This window comes from Cricetulus griseus (genome assembly GCF_003668045.3).
Source record: "Cricetulus griseus strain 17A/GY chromosome 1 unlocalized genomic scaffold, alternate assembly CriGri-PICRH-1.0 chr1_1, whole genome shotgun sequence".
Classification (NCBI taxonomy): domain Eukaryota; kingdom Metazoa; phylum Chordata; class Mammalia; order Rodentia; family Cricetidae; genus Cricetulus; species Cricetulus griseus.
This window is the reverse complement of record NW_023276807.1, coordinates 85,042,584-85,058,320: the sequence shown is the minus strand read 5'-3', so window position 1 is coordinate 85,058,320 and position 15,737 is coordinate 85,042,584. Positions and strand designations below refer to the sequence as shown.

The 15,737-nt window shown below is 38.9% G+C and overlaps 1 protein-coding gene across 1 annotated transcript; it reads right to left on the bottom strand.

Annotated features, from left to right (window-relative positions):
- Positions 1-140: 140 nt before the first annotated feature.
- Positions 141-15,657, bottom strand: Mdh1 (malate dehydrogenase 1). Its single transcript, XM_027388056.2, has 9 exons — positions 15,527-15,657; positions 10,734-10,832; positions 9,906-10,002; positions 8,238-8,413; positions 6,499-6,621; positions 2,756-2,932; positions 2,204-2,317; positions 1,441-1,530; positions 141-469 (listed from the first exon to the last, which is right to left on the bottom strand). Exons 1-9 carry the CDS (start codon positions 15,527-15,529, stop codon positions 344-346), a joined length of 1,005 nt encoding a protein of 334 aa, XP_027243857.1. The 5' UTR covers positions 15,530-15,657; the 3' UTR covers positions 141-343.
- Positions 15,658-15,737: the final 80 nt, after the last annotated feature.

Here is a 15,737-nt window from a genome sequence, read left to right as displayed (position 1 = left end):
CAAAAAACAACAAAAAAAACCCAAACAAACCAAAAAACACCCAAAAATCAAAACAAAAAAACCCAAGTAAAACTACAATCCATTGGGGCAAACTGGTTTTCTGAAGATACTAAATGTTAGCTAGAAAGAGGCTGAGACACTTCCACTTGAATATATTTTTATTTAGATCAACACTAATAGCATGATAGACTTTCACAAATCTCTACCACGATGCACATAATATTTAAAATATGATGCTGTTCACAATTTGAGTATACCATTATGACTGTTGGGACTAGGCTCAAAGACGACATTTGGATTCCTCAGCTTTGGGATATTTACTGACATTAACATGATTGTCTAGTCACGCAGAGGAGAGAAATTCAAAAGCAGTTTCTTTTTCTTCTGCCAGTTCCTTTGCAGTAAGGTCCATTTTCTCACGTGAGAAGTCATTAATAGGGAGGCCTTCAACAAACTTCCAGGACTTATCCTGTTAGAGAACAATTGCAAGAGATTCAGTTAAAGTGAAAGTCACCTTTCAGCAAGGGACAGCCTAGCTTGAAATGATATCTCAAAGCACAATTGTTTTAAAGTCTAACTCTAAAGAGCTAGTCAAAAACCAGAGTTCACTTTTTAAAATCACAATGGGGATGAAACCCAGCCAGAGTCTCCTACATACTAGGCAAGAGCTCTTCCAGAACACATGACATAGAACCTGTCACAATTATTAATGAACTATAAGCACTTTAGTGTGGGGTAGCAAATGTACCCCATATGAATGAGTATTCATGACACGAGCACCGCCATGTCAAGGACCCCAATGCCTCCAACCCATTGGAATGGCAAGACTTTCCTTCCTCTGGTCCTAGCACCAATATTGACAGTGTATGCAAAAAATATCAGCCACCTCAAACACAGCTTCCTCCTCCTGCTCCCGCTCAGCTATATATAATAAAGGTTCTGAATTTCTGGGATACTGCTGGTGTGACTTCTTCAGGGTGCCTGACTGTCACAATCCCAGCTTTCTGAACATGTCTGTGATTTCTTCATTCCCTCAGGTCAATCCCAAAGCCATGAATATCACAACACTTGGGTTTAAGACTCATTGAGTTTGGACAGGAACCCACAGAAAGTTATAATGAACTATACCATGATTATTAAAGAACAATGTTTTAGTACTCTGTGAGTTTATGAGAAAATAAGATACTCTTTATGGGTACAATACAGAGTTATTAAAATAACAAAGTGTCTAGCAGTAAGAGTTGAGTCTTACTTCCAGATTAATTTTAGTATTAAACTAATGCCTTGGTAGTAGAAAGGGATATCTACTGCCAAGTAGATATTCTGTGTGTGTGTGTGTGTGTGTGTGTGTGTGTGTGTGTGTGTGTGTGTGTGTGTGTGTGTGTGTGTGTGTGTGTGTGCGCGCGTGCGTGCGCGTGCATTCCTTTCATGTCATCTCACCTTGATCACGACAGGGAACGAGTAGAGAAGATCATCAGGAATACCATACGAGTTGCCATCAGAGATGACACCCATTGACACGAACTCTCCCTGAAAAAAGATTTACACTATCATGGCACACAGGCTCACAGGGATTGGTTTACAGAACCAACTAACTAAAATGAAATCAGGTAACTTCCTTGACTGCGTGCATAACTACTGTTTGAGGAGCCACAGCAATGCTGGCTCACACACATCACCTTATCCACTCTTCCAGATCAGGTGCAAAGTAGGTCACAGCTTCATCACTCTTATTTTTTCTTTTTTAAAGACTAAACAAACATTTTTTATTTTATGTGTATGTGTGTATCTATGCATGCACATGTGCATGCAGGTTCCTTGGAGCTGGAGTTACAGGTGGTTTTGAGCTGCCTGGCATGGGTTCTAGGAACGAACTTGGGTCCTCCACAAGAGAAACAAGCACTCCTAACTGCTGAGCCATCTCTCCAGCCCCAAACATCATCCTTATTTTATAGCTGAGAATCCTGTGGCCAAATCCTGGTTTTAAGAAGAATGGCTTACTACATATAATTGCCTTTAACTTCTAACATCCTTTGTGATGAATGCCATGTAACAGTGGACAACACAGCTTGGAAAGGCTAAGTAACACTCCTGGGCTCCTGGGCTATCAAAGAAATGAACTCTATTGGCATAACTGTTCATTTTACATTCTAGCACCAAGGGACAAAACTGAAGAATGGCCTGTACAAACAAGAACCCTCACCTCTGGGGTTCCAAACCAGATGTCTCTGATGTGGTCAGAGATGGCTTTCGCTGCAGACATTGCACTGGACAGTTTCCGAGCCTTGATGACAGCAGCACCACGCTGTTGCACAGTCTGGATGAGGGCACAGAGAGATAGGATTATCTGAGCATGACAGCAAAATTCTCATCAGTTCCACATTTACAGTGTTAGTTTTACTATCCTAATTCAGTTATAAGCACCAGCCTTTTTTGGAAAAAAAAAAAAAAAAAAGCAGACATTTCTATAGAACATGTGACAAACTAAACTCAGAAAACAGATCTTGGTATGAACAAAACTAGATGGCTCAGTTTTTCTGACTTGGACAATAATCTTGACTGTTACATAAAGGTCAGAATTGATGATGATAATTGTCTTTTTGCATGACTCAAAAGAACACACAGAGTCTGCAGAGCAGCTGTGACACACCAGCTATCCTCGAGGGTCACTCAAGACCCCTGGTCAGACACTCAGCTCAGCAGTGTGGTTTGCCTGTCGCTGACTGACTGCTCAGAGGGCTTAGGCTCTTCTTACCGAGATGAACTCTCCCTTGAGCCAGCTGTCATCTTTGAGGGCTTCATACACACCAACTTCCTTTCCTTGCAATTTCACTTTAGCATGATTGACATCTGGATACTGAGTTGATGAGTGATTTCCCCAGATAATGACATTCTTTACATCCTCAGCAGTTACACCGAGTTTAAGAGCAATCTAGTTCAATTTAAAACAAACACACCAGTTAGATAATTGATTTTTACTGCAAATTGTGACTTGTTTGACAGACGCCCCCAAGTGAAGGAAAAAAGCTTCTGAAACGTTAGGCAAAAACAAACTATATGGATTTGAAAAAAAGGCAAATTTTATTGCTCAGCAATATCCTAAAACACTTAATGGTGTCAACTACCATGAACTCTTTTGAAGCATTACAGTGTAGAATAACTAAGAGTAGAGAGCACCCTGTATTTGTGATTAGATTATCAGCATAGGAAGTTAAAAAACATTGATTAGCAGGTCAACAGATCCTTAACACATAATATGAGCTTTGTTCTGTTATTGCATGCATGGAAGGCCACCTTATTAATTGGGGTCAGATACTTTTGGTATATTCATCCTATTTTGGTGAAATGTTTGTTACATACAATATACAAATTAATTTTCAATTAATCTTAATTAGAGGTACTGGTATAAGGGGCTCATATTACTAAACTGTGACTGTCCCTATGTTATAGATTTGAGGACTAAAATGAGGAGGTTTCAGATGGGGCTTATGATAGAATGGTCACATTCTGAGAAACTCATCAGAAGTGGGAAATATTCTAAGCTGAGATGCATTTAAGACACAGAACACAATGAATACAGCTTAGCATACTTTAAATACACTCACAGCATTTGCACTATCCTATAGCTAAACAAAATCTGCTTATACAGTCTTTTTATAGCAGAATATTAATACATATATGAATATTTGCACTAATATTTATACTTTGGGTAAAAACCCCGAGTGTACTAAGAACTTAGGAGCTCTCAATCCCTTGAATATCAGCTTTAACTATTGATAAACAATGAGGTCAACTGCCTGTAGGCTTCTCCTCACTGGAGGCCCCTTAGGTCCCTTACTTCGTTTGTTCATGTGCCTTTGGTCTCTTACTCCTCTGATCTCTTGAGCTAATAGTCCTTTGGGCAACAAAGGACAGATGTTCTGTGCCCAACAGATGTTGCTTTTGAATGTTAGTCATGTCAGAACCAGTGAAATTAATATATACAAAGGATAACATTTCTTGCTTCCTTAGGCAAACTTTCAAGTCTGTCATACAGATCTGTTAAATTGTTGACTAATTCTCCAACCCTGTGATTTTCTTCTCCCTAACAGCAGTGCACTGTCATATCATCTTGTGCATACATATATATCATGGATATATATATATATATGTATATATTGTGTAGAGTTTCACATACACAGGAGAATACACAGAAGACAACTCAGTCAGTAGGTAACTAAAGCTTTGAGGTTCTGAACAAATCATGGAGGACTTGTCACAATTCATGAATTGTTGGGTTTAATTACTTCCTGTTTGGAATAACAACATCTCTAAGAGGAAGAAAAAGCTACTTTAGAAACTTCTGATGGCTCTCACTGTACCAGACTGAAACCACCTAGCCAAGAACTTGTGAGTAACAGACTGTGTGCCAAACGTGATGCACCATGAAAAGTTCACTCTTGGTTCATTCATGACTTTTGTCCCAATAAGAGAAACTGTTTCATGTACTGGTACCAGGTGCCATTCTGTGACACTTGGGGAAGCAAAAATGTCCAACTTCTGCTTCTACTAAAGCAGATCATGGAGGAGGTTTGTCAGTGTCATTTTTCTGTAGGAACTAAGTAAGGTCACACCACCTCTACAAGCACAGCAAATTTCTCTTCCCTTCTAACTGTCCTTAAAGGCAAATTGTCCTCCATCTGGATCCTATCCCTTCCCAACCACCACACTGCCTATAGCCTAAAGCATCTCATTGAATATTTAATTACTGTCTAAGTTAACTGGGAAGTTGAAGAAGGTATTTATGGTATGGGCTTTTGAACTTTAGGCTATATAGCTCTTAATAAAAACAAAATAGCAACAAATCTTTACTGTGTTTTATAATAGTATCATGGTAAGGACTAGCAAAATGTATTTAGTTTACTTAATATCACTGTATAGAACACATGCAAGGGTTTCAATTATATATAGGTAAATCTAGAAGGCTCCATCATTAGTTCTGTGACTTTGGGCAGGCTCCATGATTTCTCTGGGTCTCATGTTTTTTTATCTGTGAAACAAGTACAATAAATGCCTTGCACAGTCACCAGGAGAATTAAAAGCTACATTACATATAAAGCATTAATCTTGTAGTAAAGCTAACAAATGCAAATTACTTGTCTTTTACTGGATATTCCAGAGCTTTGGAAAGAGTCAACTCTCAGTGTAAGATAGTGTTTTTTTTTTTCTTCACTTTAAACTCATATCATTTTCTGTTTAAAAAAATAGTTTTCTAAAAACTAACATAATAAACAGCACAACTCCCATAGAACTATATAGAAGCAACTATTGGTAGTTCAAGAAGGATGGACACAACAGTGCTATAGAAAAGGAAAGAGTACTGTATTTGAGAACTCCAACTTTATCATTACTTAAGAACAGAGAGAGCTGCAGAAGCTAACCTGAATGAGCAGCTTAGCTCCCAATGTTTTGAAAAGCTGTTGTTGATCTAGTAACTGATCCCTTTGACATCTTTATGTAAGTCTCCAAGAAGTAAGAAATAGCTTCATAATTTTAATAATTTCATAAAATATTTTAAGATTAAAATCGAGTAATAATTTAAAATTAAAATCTAATTTTGATTGCTTAGCTGCAGAGAAAATTGGAGCATAAGCACCACTAAAATCTTTTGTTCTATAAGCTTCACATATGACATGATTAAACTAAATTATGTGTCATGTGTTATTTCATTTGTAACTATTTTTGTTATTGTTTTTACAACCCAACCAAATCCCCCCCCCCAGTTCCAGTTCTTCCCCCTTTATCCCCCATGGATATCAGCCAGCCATGCTATACAGTGAGACTAGGCACCTCCTCTTCTGTTAAGGCTGGATGAGGCAATCTAGTAGGAGGAATGGGTCCCAAAAGCAGGCAATAGAGTCAGAGAACACCTGCTCTCACTGTTAGGAGTCTCACAAGACCAAGCTACACAACTGTAACATATATGCAGAGGTCCTAGGTCTCTCCCATGCAGACTCCCTAGTTGTTGGTTCTGTGAGATTTCTTGTGTTGCTCTTGACCACACTGGATCCTACAATCCTTCCTCCTCTTCCACAGAATTCCCCGAGTTCTGCCTAATGTTTGATTGCGGGTCTGCATCTGTTTCCATCAGTTGCTGGGTGAAGCCTCTCTGATTACAGTTAAGCTAGGCATCAACTGGTTCTCATTGGTCTGACCTGCCTTGTAAACAATTTTTAACTACTATAACAAGGCAACTTAGCAACTGAATTGAATTATAATTGGTATACACACACACATATATAAAATCAGTTCACAACTGGTTACTTGAAGATAAAACTAAGGAGGAAGGTCAGCCTCTGGTCTTCAGAGAGTAAATTCAAAGATTGCCCAACTTTTAACTTAAACAAAGGAATAGTTTCCTGCTCAACAAAACAAACACATAAACCAAAATTTAATTATTTTAAAACTTAAAAAAAAAAATGGTTTCAAATCCTAAGTTTTAAAAGCCATTTTTCTTACCTGAGATTTTGCTCTGTTGTGGTCCAAGCGAGTCAGGCAACTGAAGTTCTCCTTGGGGATCGATGGGGCTGACTTGGAGGCGGTCAGGCAGTTTGTGTTGGCTGGGTTCCCCACAACAATGACCTAGGTGGGCAGGAGGCACAAAGACACACAGACCACACACCTGACTTAGAACGGGACTAAACATGTCTAACAGGCACCTATATGTAAGATTTCTAGGACATATATGTTAGTTTGCAGTTGGCAATAACCACATCTATATGTTTAACTATGGAGACTGATCATTCATCTATTTACCATAAAAAGCAAGAAATCTAAAGCTTCACCTCATAGTTTGAATCATTCATTTTTTTTTTTCCCCAGAGACAGGGTTTCTCTGTGTAGCACTGGCTGTCCTGGTACTCTCTTTGTAGACAGGCTGGCCTCGAATTCATAGAGATCCACCTGCCTCTGCCTCCTGAGTGCTGGCACTAAAGGTGTGCACCACTACTGCCCTGCCATAAAAATTATTTTAAAGTTTTTTTTTTTAAAGGAAATCAAATTTTCTTTGTGAATTAAATGTTTCTTAAACTGGTTTAATCCTAAGAATTACCTGGGCTATTTGCTACAATAAAGACTGTCTTCACATTTCTAAATCTGATGAATCAAACTTACACATACATTTTTTTTTGTCCCCGTGAGCACCAACTGCCTCCAACTATCCCACTGTGTGAATATTTCCCACAACAAAGACTTTTTTTTTTCTTTTTTGCAGAGGTGAAATTACCTTGTAAACAGAACCACAAATCCCAAGCAGGCCAGATTTTGCCAGTCTGAATACCTCTGAATTCTTACCAAGAGACCAGTGTGTTCCTAGTAGTTTTTATTTCTTGTTAATGATTACAGAGAAAAGGTAACTATTTAAAATGAAATCTCCAGAAAGCAAAATGTAGACAAATACGATGTATTATAAATAGGTCACTTGTAAAGAGTGGTTTTGGAGCTGGGTGGTGGTGGCACATGCTGTTTATCCCAGCACTCAGGAGGCACAGGAAAGTGGATCTCTGTGAGTTCGATGCTAGCCTGATCTACAAAGTGAGTTCCAGGACAGCCAGAGCCATTACACAGAGAAACGATTTTTTGAAAAACAAACAAACAGAAAACTCAAAAGAGTGGTTTTGGACTATTAACACTAATTTAGAATTAATATAAACACCTACAGAGATAGAAGATGGAGTCATGCCAACTCAGTTTAAGAGACAAACTGTAACAATTCTATCTGGAAAATATGAACACTTAGAAGCTGCATTTCCTATGACTGAGAACAAAGGCATTTAATAGCCATCTTCCAAAACACACAGATGGATCTAAAGTTCTCAATAAGTTCCCACAGCACAGGCACAAGGAAAGCGTCTTCTCAGCAACCTTTGTATAGACTAGAAACAAACACAAGCAATTCTTCTGGCATATAAACATTAAAAGTCCAAGTTTTGAAAATGCAAATAAGAAAAACTTCCCTGAGGATCTCTGTGAGTTCAGATTTTCTGTGAGTTCAAGGCCAGCCTGGTCTACAGAGTAAGTTCCAGGACAGTCAGGACTATTTTACAGAGAAACACTGTCTGGAAAAACAACAACAAAAAACAACCAACCAACCAACCAATCATCCAACCACAACAAAAGACAAACAAACAACAACAACAAAAAAAAAAAAAAAAAAGAAGAAGAAAGAAAAACATCCAGTAAAACATGCTGTTAGTCACCTTAACTGATTTCTTGGCATATTTCTCCAAGGCAGCACCCTGGGCTTTGAAGATTCTGACATTTGCTTTCAGTAGGTCTTTCCTCTCCATGCCTTCCCTTCTTGGCATGGAGCCCACAAGGACAGCCACATCCAGGTCTTTGAAGGCAACCTCTTCTTTGTCTGTTGCAATGACATCTGTGGGTATGGCAAAAAACAGTTACTTAAATGTGCAAATTTCCCTTTTCATAATGAATCTACTTATTCTTTTATAAACTGTGGTAAATGTTTATTTTTATAGTTCACATTGATATACTTTTCAGAGGCCTAAAACAAAAACATAATACATTCATTTAGCTCCTGTAAGAACATTGGAGAAAGTCAGTAATTATTTTGTATTTCTTACATCAATAATTACCTCAATTAAAATAGCTCTATAGCTTTTATCATTTACATAATTATGTAGGATGCAGAGCCTTTGGAAATGGCAGTTGTTGTTTTCATTTAGTAGCACAGATAACACAAAAGAGAAACCAATTCACCTAGCCTTCAGATTGTAATCATTTCAAGGTTTAAGAAACCAACTACCAATTGAAAAATGTTTACTGGGACATACTGTACCAGGAATAATGCTAAGCATTGTATTCTATCAAACATAATCTTCATATTTCACAGATGAAGAACTAAGGCATAAGGAAATTAGTGCCACTATGATAAGATAGGGAGGTCAGTCCAGGGTTCAACTAGAATGTAATATTGTAAATCTGACAAACACATATAACTTGTTTTTTGATCAAGGAACATGCAATGCTGCTTTCCTTTCAGTGTATTAAAAAGGCCATGGCCAAGAGTCAGCATTTCTACATGTAAAGTCTTAGGCCAGTAAACACATGTCAGTCAGTTTGCTGAATCCCCAAATGGAGGAACCTCAGAAGAATGAAGAGTACCTGTCTTCCTCTTCAGCCACACATCCTTTGTTAGGCCTTCCCCTCCCTGCCACATTTATAGCAGTCTGAGGAAACACTGGTCCACTAGTGACAGCAGAAGGAATCAGCAGAAAAGGGCATGTAACTGGAAAATGCCAGAGGAAACTGACTTGGAAAGGGCTGTGGGTAAGGAAAAGGAGCCAGCAGAAAAAGCCTGGCACAATCAGGTATTCCTTTAGACTCTATAAAGTTTAGAGCCACACAACCCACAAATGATCTGGACAGGAGAGTCTCTCTTCTAGGAAATGACTGACTAGACATAGATTCATGTTTTTCTTCAAGGTGCACAATATGAAGGACAGTTCACCTGTCTCAACCCAGTGCTTGGCAGATGAAAGGGGACATGTATGAGGGTTCAACTAATGCCTAAAGCAGCACACAGCCCTGGAGAACATCCTTTGGAATGGAAAATTTTCTGTTACAGGATGCTACTATCACTTCTAAATAGACTTCAAATAACAGGACAATGCAAACAACCTGGAGGGATAATCCTTGAGCATATTATATCTAATTATCTGTAGATGTGAGAGAAAACAAGCCCTTGACTTGCCACTTATGAATTCTTGGTATTCATGTTAAAAAGTAGTGTAGCTCAAAAACCAACAAAAAATACTTTTCTAATTTCTAATTGACAATCTTTAATAAGGATCTAAAGTAAGATACAAAGTGCCAAATAATCTGTTTCCTCTGACTCCTCTACTCACCTTTCAGAAGGGGAAGAGCACAATCTTGCAGTTCCATCAGAACACCGTCCAGAACACCCATCATGGGGGTGATATCCAGGAGCACAAGAATGATGGGCTGCCAAAGAACAAGAACAGCAGTGCCAGTGTAGGGTATAGTACCAAAGAGCAAGGACAGCAACGGCGGTGTAGGGAATGGCACCAAAGAACAAGGACAACAGTGTCAGTGAAGGGTATGGCATTCACTCTCATACAAAGTCCTGCTCTAGTTGTTTGTATATATTTATCGTCCACTAATTAGTCATAATTATGGAAGGGAGATGCCATAGCTTGCTTTTATTAGCAGTTATAGGTATGATTTCATTTTAGATCGCTAACTATAGCTACAATATCTGACATGAAGGGAAAATTCAACTATTTGTAGTTCAAGAGAAAGAATTAATACTTTAGGAAAGGATTTTAGTGTACAGAAATAAGACTTGCTGGAATTGAGGGTGCCTGTTTCCTGTGAGGTACATTTCTCATCTGATTATTTGGTTTCAAAACAGCATTGTTGGAAGAAAGGACAGATTCAACAACTTTCTCAAAGGACTCCCCCTCCCCACAGTTACTCTCATCAGTGACATACTATTACTTGCTGTTTGTACTAAGTTGAGTAAACACATCAGGTGTTAGAACTCTGATTTCAAATTATTTTTAGTGCCTGCAGGGAAGCCTATAAACATCTTACTAGCTTCTACATACAACAAAGGGCGTATTACAGTTTTGGGACTGCCTATTCATTCACCATTTGCAACTAGATACAGAACCCTTTTACTACAATGCCTAGGTTTATAGATATGCCCCTACCTGGTCTTTACCAAACACAGATCCATTTCCAATACTGTACAACAGTGAATATGCAATTTGGCCAGCTGCTCCAGTCACAAGGACTCTGATTGGTTCCGACTGTAATGAAAAAGACACAATCACAGCTTATTAAAGTGTAGGTTTAATAAGGCAAGAGCATGAGAGCCAGGCGTTGGTGGTGCCCACCTTTAATCCCAGCACTTGGGAGGCAGATGCAGGCGGCAGATATCTGTGAGTTCGAGACCAGTCTGGTCTACAAGAGCTAGTTCCAGGACAGGCTCAAAGGTACACAGAGAAACCCTGTTTTGAAAACAAAAAAAAAAAAAAACAAAAAAAAAACAAAAAAAAAAAAGAAAAGAAAAAAAATATTTAAAGTATATTGGGTGGTATATACATGACACAGCATGCTACAACTTGTGGGGGTTGGATTTTTTCCTTTCATTAGATGGGTCCTGGGGATTGAACTCAGGTTGCCAGACTTGGCAGCAAGCACTCTTTACCCACTGAGCCATCTTGCTGGTCCAAGCCTTTAAGAAAAAAAAATTTTAAGGAGATAATTATTAGTATCTGGAATATAATACATTTTAGTATTAAAGACTACACTAAATCACAACAGCGATAGCTGACAATCTGATTCCAAGGGGAAAATTATATTTTAAAAGAAGGAAGAGGAACCATAGAAAAAGTACAATAGTTATATAATAGAAAAAAAAAAGCAGCTCTACATACTAAAAGACTTTGAATAAAATAAGACACACAGACTAAAATTAACAACTGCATTTAAAATGAGGGCTGAGTAATGGAAAAAGTTTAAAATAAGCTCAGTGAATTTATAGAATAGAATCAAGATAAACTGCTCTCTTCCTTGACAATGCTGAGCACTGTACTTATACTCCATGTCACCCTGATCCCTCCTTGCATGAAGAAATGACCCAGTAAACTGACTGGGCATAGAAACACTTGGTTTCTGTTTGTTAGAACAGCATCTTCTAGGCGAGTCATCTGTCTGAGGGGAAAAATGGCTGACCTGCCACCAACAGTACTCAGAGACTTGGTCCCCACCTACGTCTAAAAAGAAAATTCAGGAAATAAGTATTAACTGTTACAAGAAATAAATTTGATCATAGTAGATTTTACTTGCATTTCTTCCTCAAAAACATGCTCAGGATAGGAGTAGAAAAATATAATCAAAGATAAAAACCTCAGAAAGCTATGGTGAAAAATTCTCCTTGATCCCTGGATCTCTCCCCTATTTTTTTCCGTATCTCTAGATATAGTAAATTTAATATCTATATAAGCCACTTTTAATAAAAATATCTATTTATATTAATATGCACTCAGTAAAACATGTGTTTATGTCAAAAATAATAGTAACATTATCCTATATGGTTACTTTCTGCTATACATATCTCTATGATTCTTGTGTTGTGAAATGTCACTAATGGGAACCATGACTGTAACAGACCTGTATATATATTTCACCTTGTCATCTTTCCTTCTGAAGTTGAGAAATGAGAAGGGAGAAGTTGTTTCCCTCTTTTGGGGGCTTTGCCTATTTCATCTTGCTACAATCTGAATTCGAATCACTGCTACGTCTCAATCGATAGATACAAACAGGTGCACAGCTAGAACTCCAGTACTTGCTTAAAAAAAATAGCTGGGTCATGTAAATATTGCTATCATAAAGACTGAAATGTACATAATTGGAAGCAAATTGAATGTACTTTAAAAAAGTGAAGATATTTTATTCATGTATAATACATGTGATGTGAAGGCAGGAAACTGAAGGACCTTATTTCAGCTGTAATAAGCAAAACCATGTCATAATTTTTAAATGTTATTATATTTACTTTAGTGTGTGGGTGGGGGAACACCATGGACATTTCCTCTGAGAGTCCTACAGTTTGCAGTTATATATTTACATGTCTGTCACTTAGCTAGACTGTGATGTTCCCCTGAGCAGTTTGCCTGATTAAAATTTGCACTCTTCATACAGGTTTCAACATATATTTACTGAATGAATAATGTAAAGGTAAAGCTAAATTGTAGAGATAAAATAAAACAAAAGTACAATGATATCTAGGCATGGTGGCACATGCCTGCAATCCTAGGGCTGGGAGGTGAACATGAAGGTCAGGAGTTCTAAGAGTGGGGCCAGTATGGGCTACATGAGACCCTGCCTCAAAACCAAACTGCAAAAGACCATTGTCCCCTTCTCCCCCATTTGACTTCAACAGTGTAAAGCAAGCAGGGATAAGAAATGAGGGGCAGCTGGGAGGTGGTGGCGCACACCCAGGAGGAGGCCAGACTACTCTATAGAATTCTAGAATAGCCAAGGCTACACAGAGAAACCCTGACTTGGGGAGAAAGTGCCAATCACATCTATAAAGTTTAAACTTCCAGAAAGTCTAGTTGATGGTTAGAACAGAGTAATGTAGTCATTCATCAAAAATGTGTTCCCCATAATCACAGTCTGTAGTGAAGAGGCCAACTAATCAACAGTTGATTCTACTGTAGCGGGTTCCTTCTGTGTCTGGACAATTCCATACTATCTTGGTATCTGATGATGAAATAGGCAAAGGAAACACCAGTTTGATTCTTATTGCTCTCCTGAGACATTAGTTGGAAAGCAGGAGGGTAGGAGAGTCCCACTGACTTCCCACAATGCAATAGTGCCAATGCAGGTTACTATTCTTTGCTCAGATATCTGGGCATTCTGCCAAAATCCAAAAAGGAATGGCTTTTTTTTTTTTTTTTTTTTTTTTTTTTTTTTTTGGTAGGGCATTAACGACCTTCCTGAGGATACAGGCTGTCTTAAAAAATGCAGTGTTTAGTTGAAAAGCTTGAATTTTCGTTTTCCCTGTTATTCCATAGAGCAGCATTCCTCTTTTTACCTTCTAGTTTACATGTATTACTGTAATATAGAAGAGAAGGGTCATTCAGACACCTCCAGGTATTCTTAGGTCATTCCCTTATGATCAACGGCAAAGAGATCCTTTAAAAAATGCTTTTGATTGACTTACAAAAAAGACAGCTTTATTTGTGAGACAGGATTGGTCTTTCTATGCAGCCATGGCTGGCTGGAACTTGATATGTAGACCAGGTTGATTTTGAAACCATAGAGCTCCTGTGTCTTTGCCTTCCAAAAGCTGCAATTTAAGGAATGCACCACCACCCTAAGTGGAACAACAGCTTTTTTTTTCTAAATCAGTAATTTGTTCATCTACTCTTCCCAAGAAATTCTGTAATGCTAATGAGTCCTGGCATTACAAAAGAAGATCTGAATCATCTGACACTGCAACATGACAGAACTCTTCTATCTGGACTATTTCATGTCACCTGGCACAGATGTGACCTCTGTCTATTGCATAGGGAACACAAGACTATAATTAGGGGCCCTGGATCAATATGACCTTGGGAAATCAATAACCTTGATAGGCTGTTTTAAGATTAGATGAAATAATCTCCAAATTCCCTTTAAACTTCACAATTCCAATATTCTGAATGATGAGGAATAAAGCTACCTGATATTACAATTATGGGTTTGTATCTTCACCGGTAACTTCAGCTACTGACATTACAGAGAGACTTGATAAATGCACAATGCAGTCAAGGTAAAACGGGAAGAGTTAAGAGCCCCCAGGTGCAAATTCTGTGACCTTGAGAGACTCACATTCTGGGTTGCAAAATCTAACTTTCAGTATTTTAAGTGGGTTTTTGGTTAAGATGGTTTCTAGAAGGTCTTCATTTAGATCTGAAAATTTAAAGTCTAAAGTTCTTTGATAACTACCCCCGTTTTATGACTAAAATCATTACAGCAGAAACCGATTAAGCCATAATTTAAATAACTACTCATGTGCCAATATAACTAGACAACAATGACTGAGGATTAGTAGTTGTCCCCTTATGGTCTCTTATAGAGGTTAAGGGAGTTTTTGTCCTTGCTTTGAAACATGTTTCTTCAGGCTCTGCGAAATTTCCAATTCATCCAAATTATTTTCTCACACTTCCCATCTCGAGATTAAAGGACAAAAACTATTTTCAAAATATAAATTCTAAAGCACGGCAGCAATTTCCAGTCAGGTGGTAAATGTCACCTTCAAACAGCACGCAGATTATTCTTACGTCAGAGTTCCTTCACCCTTCCGCCCCCCTCCCCCCTTCAGCTGGGACAAGACAGGAAGATCCAGCGATCTAGAGCTTCAACAAGATGGTTGCGTTATGTCTCCAAGTAGGCATTCTGCAATGCAAGGCAGAATAGCAAATTGTTTGGTTAGCGATGCTAACGAGTCTTGGCATTACAAAAGAAGATCAAGAATAGGTTTTCAGTAACATTTTCTTTTTCTTTGAAATTAGATGTGGCGGAAACATGTCTCCTGAAAACTGGGGTCATAACCTGGAGTACTACCTAAATCAACATCACAGGCCTACTGCTTCCAAGAGCTTAAGGGGCAAAATAGAGGTTAGGACCCAATTCATTCCCTCCCATCAAATCTCATCCCCGTCAAATCCTTTAACGTCCTTCGGAGAAAATTTTGTCCCTCAGCCATGCGTCAGGGTTGAGACGCGCCTCTCCAAGGGCAAGGACTTCTCTAGAGTCATTTTAAGAGCTCCCAGATGGAAGCGAACCCCTTTCCAATTACTGGGTCACTGCGACAGTCCGCGGGGATGAGTCGGGTTTTGCAAACCGCGCGAAGGACAGGGCCCGGCATTACTGCTTCTCTGAAGGGCATCAAGCGCCGGATGAGGACAACAGGCCAGAGCTGCTGCAGGATCCAGGAGCCCACACTCACCATTATTGAGAACTGCGAGGCCGACTTCTGCACCTGCAAAGGATGTCTCCAGGAGTCAGGTCACCTCTACAGCGGAGCGGACTCTGGGAGAGAGCGCTGTGCTCGCCAGGAAAGGTTTGGTGCATAGCCCCGCACTTTCTGGGAAGTGTAGTTCATCCGGCGGGGCTCTGGCGCCCACCTCCGTGCATTCCTGACAGTGAGAAACTACAAT

What these genes read in the sequence shown, in the direction of transcription:
- Mdh1 (XM_027388056.2), bottom strand. An exon ending in CTGTGTTTGGTAAAGACCAG is followed by an intron (nt 10,003 to 10,733) that starts GTAGGGGCATAT and finishes GTTCTTTGGCAG; the next exon opens with CCCATCATTCTTGTGCTCCT. An exon ending in TGCTCTTCCCCTTCTGAAAG is followed by an intron (nt 8,414 to 9,905) that starts GTGAGTAGAGGA and finishes CCATACCCACAG; the next exon opens with ATGTCATTGCAACAGACAAA.